The 15,970-nt window shown below is 33.1% G+C and overlaps 1 protein-coding gene across 1 annotated transcript; it reads right to left on the reverse strand.

The window, feature by feature from the left end:
* Positions 1–478: 478 nt before the first annotated feature.
* On the reverse strand, positions 479–15,653 carry LOC145328915 (uncharacterized). Its single transcript, XM_080172863.1, has 23 exons — positions 15,335–15,653; positions 14,559–14,674; positions 14,208–14,338; positions 13,688–13,760; positions 11,591–11,700; positions 11,243–11,325; positions 10,638–10,753; positions 9,946–10,028; positions 9,576–9,661; positions 9,077–9,203; positions 8,685–8,726; positions 8,158–8,277; positions 7,275–7,436; positions 6,520–6,564; positions 5,938–6,014; positions 5,190–5,239; positions 4,905–5,000; positions 4,410–4,526; positions 3,084–3,149; positions 2,649–2,777; positions 1,977–2,049; positions 1,595–1,651; positions 479–1,320 (listed from the first exon to the last, which is right to left on the reverse strand). The coding sequence occupies exons 2-23, from the start codon at positions 14,623–14,625 to the stop codon at positions 1,209–1,211; spliced, it is 2,022 nt and encodes a 673-aa protein (XP_080028989.1). The 5' UTR covers positions 14,626–14,674; positions 15,335–15,653; the 3' UTR covers positions 479–1,208.
* Between the last annotated feature and the right edge of the window lie 317 nt (positions 15,654–15,970).

Here is a 15,970-nt window from a genome sequence, read left to right on the forward strand (position 1 = left end):
TTTCTGGTAAATAAAAAGAGAATTGATTGATAATTTTTGGAAGCACATAGGTTTACCGAGTTTACTTAGTAAAATTAAGAATTTTTAATTTTAATTTAGAAAAAAATTAAGGCTATATTCATCAAAACTGAAATAAGAAATTTTAAAATCGAACAAAGTAACCTTTTACTTTTAATCTTTTTAAAGTCCCTACACTAAAATAAAAAAAACGAAGGTTTGAATAAAGCCTTTCCATTCCATCTTATTAAATAAAGTAGTAAAGGGTTTTTGTCAATAACTACTGAACCGATTGGGTTCTCTTTTTTTAGGGAAGCTTTAAATAGCTCTTGTAATGGATTTAAGCTATTTTTTAAAACCCATCTCTGCCTCTTCAAATTACAGATCCACTAGAGGTTAGGGGCGTATCCGCTAGTACAAAAGAATCAAGGTTTTTGTCTGAAGCTAAAGATCTCGGAAAATTATGGTCCGAATTGATTACAATTTTCAAGAGTGTCCTTGGGTTGTTTTAGGATATTTCCCTTACCTCCACCAAAGCCCTCCCCCATAAAGCAACTATTTTAAAATATATATCCTCTCTTAAAAAGCAATAATGGAGAAGAAAATGACATCAATAATTTTGTTAGAAATGCAAAGGAATAACATACCAAAACTGTAGAAAAAATAACTATAGTATGAGTATTGCAATCATCATAAGTAACACATCTTAAAAAGTAAAATCAAACAATTAAAATCAGAAATATAACTGTCAAAAAAAAGGATTTTAACAAACTTAAAAAAAAACTTTTGAGTCAAATTATAAAACTTTATCTTGTAAGTGTAACAATGCCCCTTTATTTTGATTCAGAAAAATTAACTTGTAGGTTGTTGAAACTTTTAATCAAAATTTTTAACTTAAATTTTCTGTCATTTATCACATTTCTGAATGTATTTACACATTGAAATTACACGGGCTGGTTTCAAAACAAAAATATAATCACATTTTAAAAATTCATGGATTGGACAATCAACACATTAATACACCCTTTCTGGGGTATGAATTTATGCCATTGGTAGCATGGTAAATTTTGTGAGGGAGGAGGGCTAGATTAGATTAAATGTCCTCTCCCTCCCAGTACAAATTACATACATATAAAAATTTTCTAAAAAATCAAACAAATGACCAAAACTTTTCTGATCTATGGATTATTTGGCAACGCTCTTGTATCACATCAGTTCCAAGGACCAAACCCTCTTCCCGACATTCCACCGCCGCGGCCGAAGCCCGGGCCACCGCCAGGTTTCCACATCATCTGGTTTACCGCGTCATTTATGCCTCCCATATTTCCTATTTTGTTCAAATAAAATTTGTTATAAATGTAATTCAACAAGGCCGTCCAAGGGATGGGGGGGGGGGGGGGAGGGGCGTTTACCAATCCAATTAAAAATTTGTTTCACATTTTTTGTGAGTTGGTAAAAAATTTACCCCCCCTCCCCCTCTCGAATTAGAACTTACTCCCCTATTGAGATTTATTAACCACCTCGAAAAAAAGCTTGAACGTCCTTGATAGAGTATTATTTATATTTGAAAATTTAAGATTAAACAACATTTTATTATTTTCCTTGATTCATAAACATGTCATTTCCACCCATGTTGTTCATTCCTCCAAAATTACTAAATAAACAAAAAAAAACTATTAAACAAGGATATGTGTGCTCTTATAAATAAGATTAGTTATTTATCGCATTGTATTATAGACAGCTTTAATCTATTTCAAACATGCTGATTTTTAACTTTAACTTTTTTGACAACATTATTTTGTATAATATAATCATCTTTTACATCTGATTTTTGGAACAATGATTCCTAGGACAGCATTCTAGATAAATGTTGACACTTGTTTTACCGTTTGATGTCAGACCTTCGCTTTTATGAAGGTTTTCATCCTTAAAAACTTGAACCTCTAATATATTTTATTAAACTTTTTAAAATGTGTAACCTGTTGTTCCAAGCAGGCATGTTAAAATTGCCAAATCCAGACATACCCATTGGATTTTGCTGCATACTATTTCCTAAATTAAAAATATAATTAAAAAACAAGTAGGTTTAGTTCAATCGATATATTATTACTTGGAAGTTGCACCAGATTTTTTCGCTTAACAATATCCCCATCAACACTTTTAATCTAGCAACTTCTTTTAAAATTTTGATTGGTTAGTTCATTTAGTTGAATGTCCAAACGTTTCAATCAACCACTATTTGTTGTCTATAGAATGGTAATTTTATGCATCATTGAGGATGTACTTCAATTGATCCGTCATTGTCTTAAACCTTTGGATCCCTGATAATGTATAGGGATAAAATACAACCATAAAAGGCAAATGAATGTTTTCTTGTACGAGTTCAAGCCCTGAAAAAGGGATTTAGGATATACTTGGATGTATTAACAGGGGAAAATTTGTCAATTTAGTTTGCTAACGTAGACCTCATTTATTGGTCAGTTAGTTCATCCAGTTGGAGGGGAGGGATTGGGATAAAGGGGGTTGATAGAGCTATCGGTATTTGCCAGCTGGGAGCATAACTTTATCAGGGTACATGATAATCTGATGTAAGATCCAAGTAATAATAAATCCATTTTGCATACAAATGTGTTGAGATCTGGATAAATTACCTGGCATCATATTACGAGGTCTCCTCATAGGGCCACCACTAAAATCTGTATAATTATAGTCGCCAGGATTAATATCATTGAAAGCAGCTGCGCCCATCATAAAACTTCTGTCATTGCCCCCTCCACCTCCCTGGGAATTTGTAATGTTTATTTAGCACAGGCCAATTTTACTGTAAAAGGCTCTGCTAGGTGTCATAAAAGTTACGAGTTCTTATCACTCAAAAATTGTGTCAAAAAGACATTTACTTTCTAACGTATGATGCTTGACATCGTTTTTACTAGAGTGAAAACTGTCTTGGCCCATATACAGCCTTTTTACTATTAAAATAAAAAGAGTTTGTGTGAAAAATTAGAATTATTCCAAGGTCTTAAATAGGTAGGTCTCAATATATTAAAAATAGTTTTAATAGACTATTAGTTATGTAAATAAACACTCCTGCATTCCGCCCATGGGGTCGAGGATACTCTTAATTACTTCCTCTTTGGCCATGTCTTTCCATTCCTGGGTTTTAGATACGTACATTACTTTTTCATCTATATTGAGTATGAGGGGACCAAACGGTTGATTGATACTACAACAAGTATGACAACAACCATAAGTAGCGAATCTTAAAAACTATGTATGGACATACGGAACAAATAAACTATAGAGCAGTTTAATACAAATTAAACATTAAAATACAATAAATCACGAAACTTTTTATGATTTATTTAAAAAATCTAGGAATCGATCTAGCACCACAACAAATATGTAAATCTCAATGAAACTTTGTGAAAATATGTAAAATGTGAACTTATTTAATCCCTAAAAATTTCTCCCGTCGGTATATCTGGACTATGAGTTGAATAAAACCTTGAACACTTAAAAAACCTAGGAATTATTCTAGCACCCCAATCAATAAGCAAATCTCAATGAAACTTTATAGAAGTTTTCAGAATTTAATCTTATTTAATCCCTGAAAATTTCAACCGTATAACTTAAATAGGAGTCGAGAAAACCACGAAAACTTAAAAATCTAGGAATCGATCTAGCACCCCAATTAATCGACATATCTTAATGAAACATGGTGCAAATAGAAAGAATGGGAACTTATTTAAATTTAATCCCTTAAAATTTCAGGAAACTATCTTAAAAAGGACCCGAGAAAATCACGTTTCCCCCCAAAAGATTCAGACGGACATACAGACATATATACGGACGGACATTTAAATTATAGAGTAGCTTCACTTCTAGAAAGTTGGGCGTCGTGGCTCAGTGGTAGCACACTGAGCTACGGTGGTGAGAGTTTCGAAATCTCTACATGTTGACTCGAATTTCTAATTCGCAATAATATCAAGCAACTTATTATTAAGGTAACACAGTTCATTACTGTAACAATTCAAATTGATAATTCCAATCTTGATTAGACAAATGCCTTTTATCTAAAAGATGTGTAGATTTCATTTCTGGCAACTAAGAAATCAAACAAAATCAAATTTTGGAAAAAATTAATTTTGAAAATTTTATCCCCTTTGTGCCTATACTTATTCAATATTTATGATAAGAAACACAAATATTCTTATTTTATAATTCTATGCAAGTTTCCTGTTTCAAGTTTTTCATGTGACCACTACATGATTTTTAGTAAGAAACTTTTTGATGGTTTAAGTATTGCGCATAATGCCACCTACATCGTCTAACCTGGGACAAAATCAACCGTTTTAAAATGAAAACCGTTCCCTTAATTTAAGTAGGTGTCATGTAATGCATCATATATTTTCCCTGACTAGGTTCTTGTCCCCATTTAGTGTAATAGTTGGCTATCCTTGTTCTCAACAGCTGATTCAACATTTGGTATTCTGCTGGTGATAGGTTTGGTTCCCCACTTCCTCCTGCCACTAAAATAAGTATTGAAAATTTTTCCATCAGTAGATTAGAAAGACAGTACAAGAAGCTTTATTTATTTGATTTGAATTTCAGATGTGCGAAAGTTCGATATAGGTTATTACCAGAGACTCGAGAGAGAGAGAGAAAAGGGGGGGGGGAACAATGGGATGTTTAATACACTGGTCCCCAAAGTTTTATAATAACGTTTTCTTATTCGTTGGCTTAACGACTTTGGGGATTTTAGTGAATTTTGATTGGTTGTTTCAATAAGTTGAGTGTTCAAACTTTCCTATTATTTTACTGTATAAAACTTTTTGTTCTTTTTCACCTGTTTTAGCTTAAAAATGCAGAGCTAAAACTAAATATAAATTCTCCTAGTAATTGATTACCTGGTGGATTATCAAAAGAATCAATATCATATCCTCTTGGCGGATTTCTGTTCATCCCTCCATCGCCGATTGGCCCACCCATTTCTGGCCCGACCATCCTTCAGATAACGAATTAACATTTTACACGGAAATAAAAAAACATTAAAATTAAAACATAATCTTAGTTGAAATTGCCGAAACTTCCTAATGTGTGTAAACAATGAAATCTCATAACATTGAAAACCTAATTTTCATGGGAATCGCCTATATTTTATACGTTTAATAATCATTTTGAATGTTAAATTTTCCTGTTATTCCAGATTCCATCGTTGACTCGCATTCTCTCCTCTGGGCCTCTGAAGAATAGAATATTTACAATTATTTAGAACAACCTTCTTTATTAGTCTTCATCTACAAAATTGGATAGGTAAAGAATATTATACATGTACTTTATTATAGGGGAAATATTGTCGTCAATTCAAGTTACTAACATTGGCCGGGCAGGGCATCATTTATTAGTCAGTTCGTTCTTCCAGTAGTTATAAAACTCAAAGTAATAATAAAACCACTCTACAAAATATATCTAGCATTTTTAAATTTATATATCCCTAAAGGGGTAGTTTCAGAAAAATTATATCAAGCCTAAGTTTCAAGTATACCATCAAACATATACAATTTTGTATTACAATATATAACAAACAATTAGACATCACTAAATTGGTCGTCATGCTTTTTTTTGTGAAAATAAGCCAGCTATATAAATTGCATATATCATAAGAATTTTCAAGTCTTGATAGTTTTAAAACTACATGTTAGAAAATCTACATTCTTTAAAAAATATGCCAATGACCATAATTATATTAAATTGAGCTTAGGTGTCTTAATAATATTGCAGATCAATATCTTATGAAGTTGATTAGGGTTTAAAAGATTAATTGCTTTTAATATTTCTGTTTTAATTCCAGATAAATAATGATTGGTTAGCATGGTTAAAAGTGTATTGATTAGATTCCTATCAGGTACGGTCAAGTTAAGGTAGTTTCTAAGTACGTACCTGAAGTCCATGTCTAGCATATCAGGATCCTCGTCAAATCTGCTGGCAACTGGAGGTAAACATGGAGCACCCGGATTCTAAATAAGCAGATGATTGGAATGGATTTATTTTTACTTGGATCTTACACCCGATTTTCATGTTCTCTACTAAAGTATTAAACACGCCGCAGGATAAAATAACGATTTCCCCCATTACCCCATCCCCTCCTACTGGATAAACAAACTGACCAAGAATACACAGGGGAAATAGCAAGCCAAATTGAGGAAAGTTTTTCTGCTGTCATGATATCCACGTATATCCATTACGATTTGGGTAAGATCTGAATTTCTAAAATTTCACGATTAGTTAGGTACTTATGTATGTAACCAACTAACGCACAAAAATAAATAAATAATTGTTTGGGGTTTTAAAAAGATACCTATTCATTACTAATAAGAAAAACCCAAAAAAACTGAAATAAACATTTTTTCGAGTATATTAAGTTGTTTAATACTACCTCCCATCTTCATTTTCAATTTATTTCAAAATAAGGGGTCTGTGCTCGACCAGGAATTTTAGAGAAACTGCAAAAAACAAACTTACTGCTTGAGGCATAGGATTCACTGGATTGACAGGAGCATCAGGTCTCTAAAACAAACATTGGAATTATTTTTATAAAAGCTAACAACTTTGAAGATTAAGAGGATTGTTTTATCAATTGGTCTGTTCATTATTATCACTGCAACAGCTAAGTCCATTGGAAAAAAAAGAAAACGAGAAACATTTAAATTATCACATGGTAAAAGAATTTAAAATTAAGTTGTATAGGCCCTTTTAAATCCTGCAATAAACACAAATCCTTTGACAAGTAGACTAGTCATTCTGAGTATCTAAAACAAAAATCCGTTTTATACGACACATAAAGTTTAGGACGCTCCCCCCCCCCCCCAGGGTTTCGGATCCGGATCTGGATCCGGATCCGCAAGGATCCGCATATTTTTGAGTCCAAGGATCCGGATCCGCAAAAAAATGCGGATCCGGATCCTTAGACTCCAAAAAATGCGGAAAAAATGGAAAAATCTACCTAAATTTATATAAAATCTCAGACATTCTCTTGATGACTCGATGAGAGCCAATCTTTAAGGTTTAGGTTCAGACTTGAAAATTAAAAGTATTTTTGACTTCGAATTAAAGAATAAAATTTTTTTGAAAAATTTGGTGATTTTATTTTTATTGTCAAAGATCCGGATCCGGATCCGCACTGACCAAATTTTGAGGATCCGGATCCGCATAAAATCAATGCGGATCCGAAACCCTGCCCCCCCCCCCCCTCCACGTTAAAATGCGCAAAAAAATACCTGATAAGGATGAAATCTGTTGACCATTTGATTATTTTGATTAGGCAGAGGATAAAGTTCAAACCATTCATTTTTCTTAGAGTTGGCCCGTTCAGCCTTTTTCTGGGCCATAGCTTTTCGGTCCAATATTTCTCGTAGGTCTTTTGCTATAGCGGTTCTTCCCTATAACAAAATATTATAAATTGGAATAGAGTGCCAAGTAAGCATGTAAATAAAAAATTATTTAATCCTTCTATAATACAAAGTAGCTTGATGTCTGTCCGTCTGTCCGTCTGTCTGTCTGTCTGTCCCTTAAGATCTCGGTAACCGCTAAACCGATTGGATTCTACTCTTCAGGGTATATACCTATTGGTCCTGTGGTGGTTTTAAGCTATTTTCTTGGGGGGTGGGACACCCCCAACCCCCCCAAAAACAAAAAAAATCCCCCCCATTTTTTTTTTTTTTTTTTTTTTTTTTGTAGAAGAATTCTTTTGTAGAAATATTCTTTTGTAGAAGAATTCTTTTGTAGAAGATTTCTTTTGTAGAAAATTTCTTTTGTAGAAAATTTCTTTTGTAGAAGATTTCTTTAGTTCTTCTTATTTTTTTTTGAATTTTTTTTGTTGTCATCTCTTGGGGCAAAGCCCCTAGAGGCTAGGGGCGAAGCCGCTAGTACATATAAAAGTAACAGGATGAATAAGTATCTGTCTGTGTGTTGCAAATGATCTTGCTAACCACTGCACTGAATGGTTATCCTGTTAATAATTCTCTGTTGCAGTATCCAGGCCAGAACCTATTTTACATATCCTTCTTATGTAATAGGCCTGGAGAAGGTTTATAACTATTTCAAAAAATATGACCCCCCCCCCTCCCAAAGAAAAAGATAATGTATTCAAATGTTACTAACCTTAGTTGGGTCAAGGTTGGCTTCAAGCTCGTCCAAGGCTTCTAGAACTTCCTCCTCCGATTTCGGACCTTCCTTGATTTTCTTGGCTTTCAGCTTGGCAACTTCAAGTGCAAAGTTTTGCTAAATTCAAAAAAATCTATTAAAATATAAGTAAAGCATAAAGAATGGATGTAAATAAATCTACATTCCTTTCTTACTCCAGATTTTTAAGAAGAATATGTAATTATCATTTGTTTTACTAATCTCTGAACAAATTCTTTAATTATTTTATAACTAGAGAAATTTTAGATTTTTAATGTCGCAATTTTTTTAATCAACATACGAGTTCTCCATTTTAGGGAGGCTTCATAAAGGTCCCGGGATAGGTAGTATATTAGATTTCTTAATTTAAGTCTTAGGATAGTTTGAGGCTATGTATCTAACCCTTTCCTCCCTTCTCGAATAGAGAACCTCTTGGTGTTAGGGGAGCTAGAGTGCCTCTTATTTATTGTTAGATTTAACATCAACAAAAAACAACGAAATTTTACCTCTTCCCAAGGCTTTGTAGGCTCTTTTTGATCATCATCATTCTGAATAAAAACAAAAAAAATCTTCATAAATACATGAAGTACCTAGTAAGTTTTTTTTTGTGTTTGTCCGTTGAAATTGAGTTCTCAATTAAATGGAAGGTTCACATTACATATAGGATGGTTTTAGGCTAAATTTCTGACAATACCCCTTAAATACAGAGCTCAAAAATACTACGGGCGCAGCAGATAATGAATAATACATTTCACAATATAATAACTAGGTACCTACCTATGTAATTTCCTTGGTTAGTATTAATAATGAAATAGAAGGTAACCAAATTACTGTAGTCTCTAGAAAAAGATCCATACCTATCAAATTTATTGTGCACAGGATTTATAATAAATCTTACCCCAATTCTGCCTGTAAGTCCATTTTCTTCCCCATCCCCCCTTCTCCATAGTTGTATGTATGTTAATATCAGGTTTGTTATCATACGATTGGCCATACAGTCCCAATGGATACCATCACGTTTCCGCCTAAAAAAAAAATAATTAACACACAGTATTATAGACAGATTTCCGCGGATATCAAAATAAAAAAAATATAAAATTGAAACCAGTTTTGTTAGACCCGAGGAGCCGAAGGCCTGTGTTAATTATCTTCTTGTCAAATCTAGATCCATCACTTCGTTTTGTAATACCTAGCAGCAAAAACCAAAACAACCCTTTGATTTCACGATTTTTGTCCGGAGATCCTAGCTGTGCACGGTGATAAAATGCGCCTGTTTTAGTGCAAATAACCCCCCCCCCTCTCTCTTTAACATAATGTCTTACAAATAAGTTAGATTTTCATCGTCTTTGGTATGACGCATTTCTAGAGATGTGTAAAATTGAAATGATTGAACATACCTGAATTGTTGTAGCTGGAAGAAATAATGAAGGTCTAGAACACCATAACCTGCTCGTGTCACTTCATGGGCAGCTACTGCATTGGCCTGTACAAAAAATTATTGTTTATAACTTCGTCAATAAATGGTGCTATATAAATATTCTGATGATTTTAAATAGATGTGATAACTTTTGTCTTAGGATCAGCTAGAAGTTATCCAATCGGGTTTGTGTAACATTAAAACTTTTTAATCATAAGAATTGTTAAGGAGAAAAAGAGAAAAGGAAGATAAGTAGAAAAAAACCTGAATTAAAGTACGATTTCAAGAGTAGAATATCTACAAGGACAGATGTTTACATAAGAAGCTGAGTTAACAAATAAATACACTACCTCAACAACATTGTATCTTGTAAAGAAGCATTGAAACTCTAATCCTGGTACGTTCATACCTCGGCTCTGCGTTTCTTCGGAGACTAAAATTAAGTTTATTTTAACTCAGCGAGAGGAAAGGCATTTCGCCGTAAATTACAGTGGTAGCCAAAGTTTATAACCACGTTATCCTATTCGTTGCCTCAAGACTTTGAATACTTTTCTTGAACTTTGATTGGATCTTTCAAAAACTATAAGTGGCGAAAGTTTTCTCAACCATCAATTTTAATCTACACAAAAGAAATTTTATTTATCATCATTGGGTATAATTATTAATACATCATCTCCCGTCTTATCCCTTAAGTTCTCTGATTTTAACTACATGAAAAATGCTAATTCTTTAAATTTTTGTGAGAAAAATATAGGTACTATGACTCAAGGATAAAGGTATAGATTTTAAAGTGCAAATGAAATAAATAGATAATTCATCGAATTATATACAGCTTTTCGCGGATGATAAAATGACTAATAATAAGATTCGTTTCAGTTTAGTTGGCCTACTGAGGCCAAATACCCCGGCCAGCTAAACTGGCAGTGATTATATTTTATTAATTGAAAAAATCTTGTCTATAATACGATGATTTTATTCCAGCGGATAATGATCGGTATCGAAGACATACTGGAAAACTAGTTTAAATTAAAGAAAGGATTACCTAGGGGGCAAGTGAGAAAGATGAAAGAACCGTCCTCCTTTGGTAAAACTTCTCTGACAACTTTCAATAGTTTCTGTAGGTTTTTCTTGTATTCGAATTTACACTGAGGTCCAAATCTGATGAGAAAAATAACGTTTTTATGAACTTTCCTGTTATAAAGATATAGAAGTAAGTATGGTTTTTGTCCGTATATTATGTCTATGATCTCGTTAACTAATAAATAGTTGAAATTATTTATTTTAGGGAAGCTTCACATAGTTTAGTCGCAGGATAGTTTGAGGCTTTTTTTTGCCTTAAAATGGTTTTATGCTAAATATTTCTGCACCCTTCCAATACAAATCCCCTTAAAGTTAGAAACACATCCACCATGTATGTACTTCATATACAGAAATAGATTTAGCACCGTAAGAAAAAACTTATTTACTCCCATCTTTTAAGAAAAATTTATTCAATACATTCTTTTAACGGCCAATACCTATTTTAGGAATGAAATATACTTCTTAAAAGGCACCATAATTTTTTTCTAGCATGTATATTTTTAAACGGAGCTCTTGGGACAATCTGACACAAAGTGGCGAATCTACTGATAACAATAGATATATAACCTGTTAACATCCCATAACGTGGAGTTCATAATAATCGTACTGATGGGAGCACCATAGTTCTTCTCGTAGTTTAATAATGTGTCCTTAAAAATAAGAAAATGTCAGGGCAATGTAATCAAATTTTTAAATGTAATGTTAGAATTGAAACATCGACTTCAAACATTGCAGGACGATTCCTGCATCAGTTAGGTACAATTTAAAAAGAGTAGCTAGTCTATAATTGTTACTAGAAAGTCAGTAAGTCCTATCAAGACAATGCTGATTTCTAAAATTTATTGGCAGTTGGACATACCAGTCCCGAGATATAGACTAAATAGGCCAATAAAATCATTTTTCTGACACCCTTACCTCTAATTCTTGGTGGAAAACCTGTACAGTAAATATGTACAATATAGTTACTTTGTACTTCTTGTTATGGTACCACCGTGGCTCTATGTAAGTTCGCCCAGATGTCAAACCTACAAAATAAAAAATATCTTGTATAATTTACAATATGGTATACAAGTTCAACAACAACCATATGCTATCAATATTGAAATAAACTAACAGTAAACTGTGAATTTAAGTAAATAGGGTAGTGCGGGGTTAATGCGGTAGGGGGGTCTAATTCCGGTCACTCGACCAACTTTTTTAAAACCGTTTTTTAACGGTGTTCTAAACGTTTGCGAGAGATCTTCAGAAAAGCAAAGTTGTAGTTTATTGCCTATACTTTCATTTTTACTTCAGCAAATTTTTGTCAGATCACTCCTTCTATGATTTTTTTGCCCTCAAAAAGTTGCAAAAAATTTGCAAAAAAAATTTCAAAATAGGCCATGTTCAATCTAAAATTGTGAAAAAATGGTAAGTCCTATTGACCCCCGGGTTTTTGTAAAATGAAAGATATGGCATTCATTTATCGTTTGCAATTGGAGGCGTTGTTCTAACTTGATTTTTTCATAATTTTTTTTTCGTCTCAAAAAAAGGGTCTATTCCGGTCACTTTTTTTTACTTTTTTTTATTACTGTATTTATAAATTTATAATACCCTAATTTTTTTTTCAGGTGATCTGGAAGCATGAACAACCCAAATGCATGACCTAAGCTTTAATCATTGCCTTGCCTGTTGTGTGATGTACATTACTAGTCATTTTACTGCTTGTATTATGTCATGTTTTGTTGCCTAAGCTTTTCAATTTGTAAAGACATTAAAAATTTTTCAGACACATTTTTATAGTAATGGGAAGAGTATATCACCCAAAGGAACGCCTTAAATATTTGCCTGAAGATGTATCAGCTGCATTGGCTCATGTAAGAAGGGGTATGTCTATTAGAAAGACCGCTAGAAGATTTAAAATTCCATATGAAACCCTTGCATCTTTTTCATATAAGAGGGTGTTCGCGATTTTTGCGCGGTTTGGATTTTTTATGTCAAATCGGCTAGGATTAAGCTAGAAAGGTGTTTAAGGTGTCTATAGAAAGCTCTTTGCATGTCCTAACAAAAACTCCCCAGGATATGGGTTCTATCTCCAAGATTTAGAGTACATATTCAAGATTTTGTAATTTCAAAATTCCTGTTGCATAAAATGTGTTGAAATATTAGAGTTAGACCCCATGTCATTTGGAGTTAATTGTCAGGCATGTAATTCTGCATCTTTAGACACCTTAACCACCCTTGTAGGTCAATCCTAGCCAATTTGAGACAAGAAAAAATGTATCAAAAACTGCTGTCAAAACTGGCAGGATTTTTAAGATTAAAATTTTTTTTTTGGAAAAAATCACTTTTTTCAAGAAATTCCAAGACCTGCGAATCAGAAATTGCCTCTAATTTATGTATAAAGCTTAAAAAAACCTAATCATGTAATAAAAAGTATGATTTTTTTTTTAAAGTTTGCATGAAAAAAATCGATGTTTTTTTTGCGATTTTACCGACTTTTTTAAAATGGGCAAAATGTGGTCAAAAAATTTTCTGATCTGCATGCGACTAGTACCGTTAGAAAGCTAATGACCTCAGCTTTCTACTCATAGTTTAAAATGTTAAAAAAAAAACATTTTAAGGGGGTGTTCCACCCCCCCCAAAGTCAACTGACCGAAATAGCCCCACTGGTGGGGTTATTCCGGTATAGGCCAACCGCCGCCCTTAAAACCGATTTTTTACCGACTTCTAGTTGCGAGAACTTAACGGGACCAAGACAGGCTTCTTCGTTATTGCCATATCTTTCATTTGCACTCTTAAAAACCGGTAAAAGTTTTTGGGAAGTATGTTTTTTTTAAGTTGAAGCAAAAAATTGACCGGAATAAACCCGCACTACCCTACCTATTTAATTTTACAATGTATTTGTATTATCAACAACAAGAAAATTAAAAGACTATTTTTTTCTTTTTTCAGTAGGTAATTAATTACAAAAAAAAACATTTCAAGTTTGGTATTTTAATCTTTATCTACTATATTCTGCACTATTAAGGTTACCTCGGCTGTCTAGAAGATAATCTCGGTTTTCCTTGTCAAAAATTTTATAAAGCTCTTCATCTGGTTTCTTATCCTAAAAAGATGTAGGAAAAATCCATTATTCTATTTTAATTTAACATTTAATAACAAAATTTAGGTATTAACTAATTTTAGTGTTCTTGTGTATTTAGATGAGATACAGCTATAAACATATACATGTTTTTATGGTTTGGTCCCCACTCCCAATGTCCTGAATTTAGATTCCTTTCGTGGCACTATCCTTTCATTTGATTTGTGATTGGACATATAAATCCTTTAAGAAAATTAACAGGATGTGTCTCTGTCTGTAGCTTAAGATCACACTCACTGCTTGTCGTTAAAGCTTCTTATAATCGCCCCTAGAAAAAATTACCCTTCTGCCAATTGCAAAACTAAAATAGGAAATAGTGGGTAGACCTACCGCATACTCTTTCCTCAATTGCCTCTAGAGGCGTAGCCACTACTTAATAAAAAAGAAGCTTAAAATATAACATAAACCAACCTTCCATTCTGTTTTCTCCATATCAGGAAATCTACTCTCCAATTTACCCCCCAACAGTTCGTTGGGTATGATGGAGGGATGGTTCAACAGCCACACCATGTCCCTGTACAGACCTCGCATTTGGGACCCTCCTGTAAAAGCAAAGTTGTTAAAGATTAACACACAAATCGAACGTTTATCATAAAATTATCAGAATATCCTAATGTTTTAGATGTAATAGATAGTACAATTTAATGGTGTAAATCATGTCTGACGAAAACATTAAAAGCATTATAGTTTTCTTGTTATATCAGTACATGACTAATAACTAAGGTCTATTCCAAGACAAAAACAAACAAATAGAAATCATACCTAGTATTACAATATGTTGATTCCTAAACATGTCCCCGAATTCCTCGGGCATAAATATATCACACATTTTCACAGGTGTATTTTCTTTTTTATTCTAGAGATAATTTCTGACTCTCCTGAAAATATTAGGTAATATATTAAAAGAAGGAACAAAAGCTTCACTATTTATAAGCTTAATAAGGGGGGGGGGGGGGTTAATGCTACCATCTCGTAATCAATGTATAAATGGCACTTAGAATTCGAACTTTGATATGAAATTTTTGATGAGTAATCCTTGGTAGGTCTATTTTCCCTAAATCGAACAAAAAGTTGGAAAAGTAGCGGCTAACAGCTGGCGGCTCAGCCGTTTAGCCATTTTTTCGCTATTTTCAATGGAAATTCATCACGAAACCTATCTACACATAATACTATTTTCCACTCCAAAACGCTTTCAAACGGTTCTAGTCGGTAGTTGCTGGTACTAGAAATCTAAAAATGTCTTTTTGCATCATTTCACATGTTTTAAAGCAAATATATGTTTTTAAAAGTTGATACCTTCGTAATTTATGACAGATTTACCCTCAAAATAGCCAAAAAACGGCTCAACGGCTGAGCCGTTACTTTTTTAACCTTTTGTTCGATTTAGGGAAAATAGACCTACCAAGGATTACTCATGCAAAATTTCAGATCAAAATTCGAATTCTAAGTGCCATTTGTACATTGATTACGAGATGGTTGCATTAACCCCCCCCCCCCCTCCTTAAATGAAGAATCTTATAAATTAAACAATATCTTACCTACCTAGCCTTTACTATATTGATGGATATATTACCCATTTTCTCACCAAGTTTTTCCATTATCATAGATAGGTATTTAATTTTTACATTGCCTACATTTTAAATATTCTCTTTCTGAAAAGTAGAAAAATCAATTTCATGTAATCGTAATTATAAAAAAATGCATAGCATCTGTAAATGTGTCACTCTTCCTCAATAACTGGCCAAGAAATTGTGTAAATTGTTGTTAAATACCTAACTTTCTTGTTTTAATGGATTTTTGTATCTTGAAGTTAAGAGTTAGATTTAAATGTAGATGCAATTTTTGGATCAAGTCAAGCTGAGTATGCCAATAGCCTGTTTTGGCACACGCTACTTGACTTGGGGGAATATTGGCATACTCTACTTGACTAGGGGGAATATTGGCATACTCTGCTTTACTAGGGGGAATATTGGCATACTCTGCTTTACTTGTCAAAATATGCTTTTCCTAGAATTTTGAAATAATTTATGTATATATACTAGCGGCTTCAACCCCGCCCCCCTCTAGATGTCTCTAGGGGCATTTGAGGGAAGTAGAGAGCTGAAAATCTCCTTTACATTTAAGTTTTAAAAAGAAAAACTATGTAACAAAATCTTGAAATTTTAAAAAGAAAA

Source organism: Acartia tonsa, chromosome 9 (genome assembly GCF_053477335.1).
Source record: "Acartia tonsa isolate MP-2025a chromosome 9, ASM5347733v1, whole genome shotgun sequence".
Classification (NCBI taxonomy): domain Eukaryota; kingdom Metazoa; phylum Arthropoda; class Copepoda; order Calanoida; family Acartiidae; genus Acartia; species Acartia tonsa.

Coding starts and splice junctions, on each gene's coding strand:
- LOC145328915 (XM_080172863.1), bottom strand. CDS start 14,625: ATGTGTGATATATTTATGCCCGAGGAATTCGGGGACATGTTTAGGAAT. Junction 5,001..5,189: donor TGGAATCTGGAATAACAGGA/AAATTTAACATT, acceptor TTATCTGAAGGA/TGGTCGGGCCAGAAATGGGT. Junction 2,778..3,083: donor CCCCATGGGCGGAATGCAGG/AGTGTTTATTTA, acceptor CAAATTCCCAGG/GAGGTGGAGGGGGCAATGAC.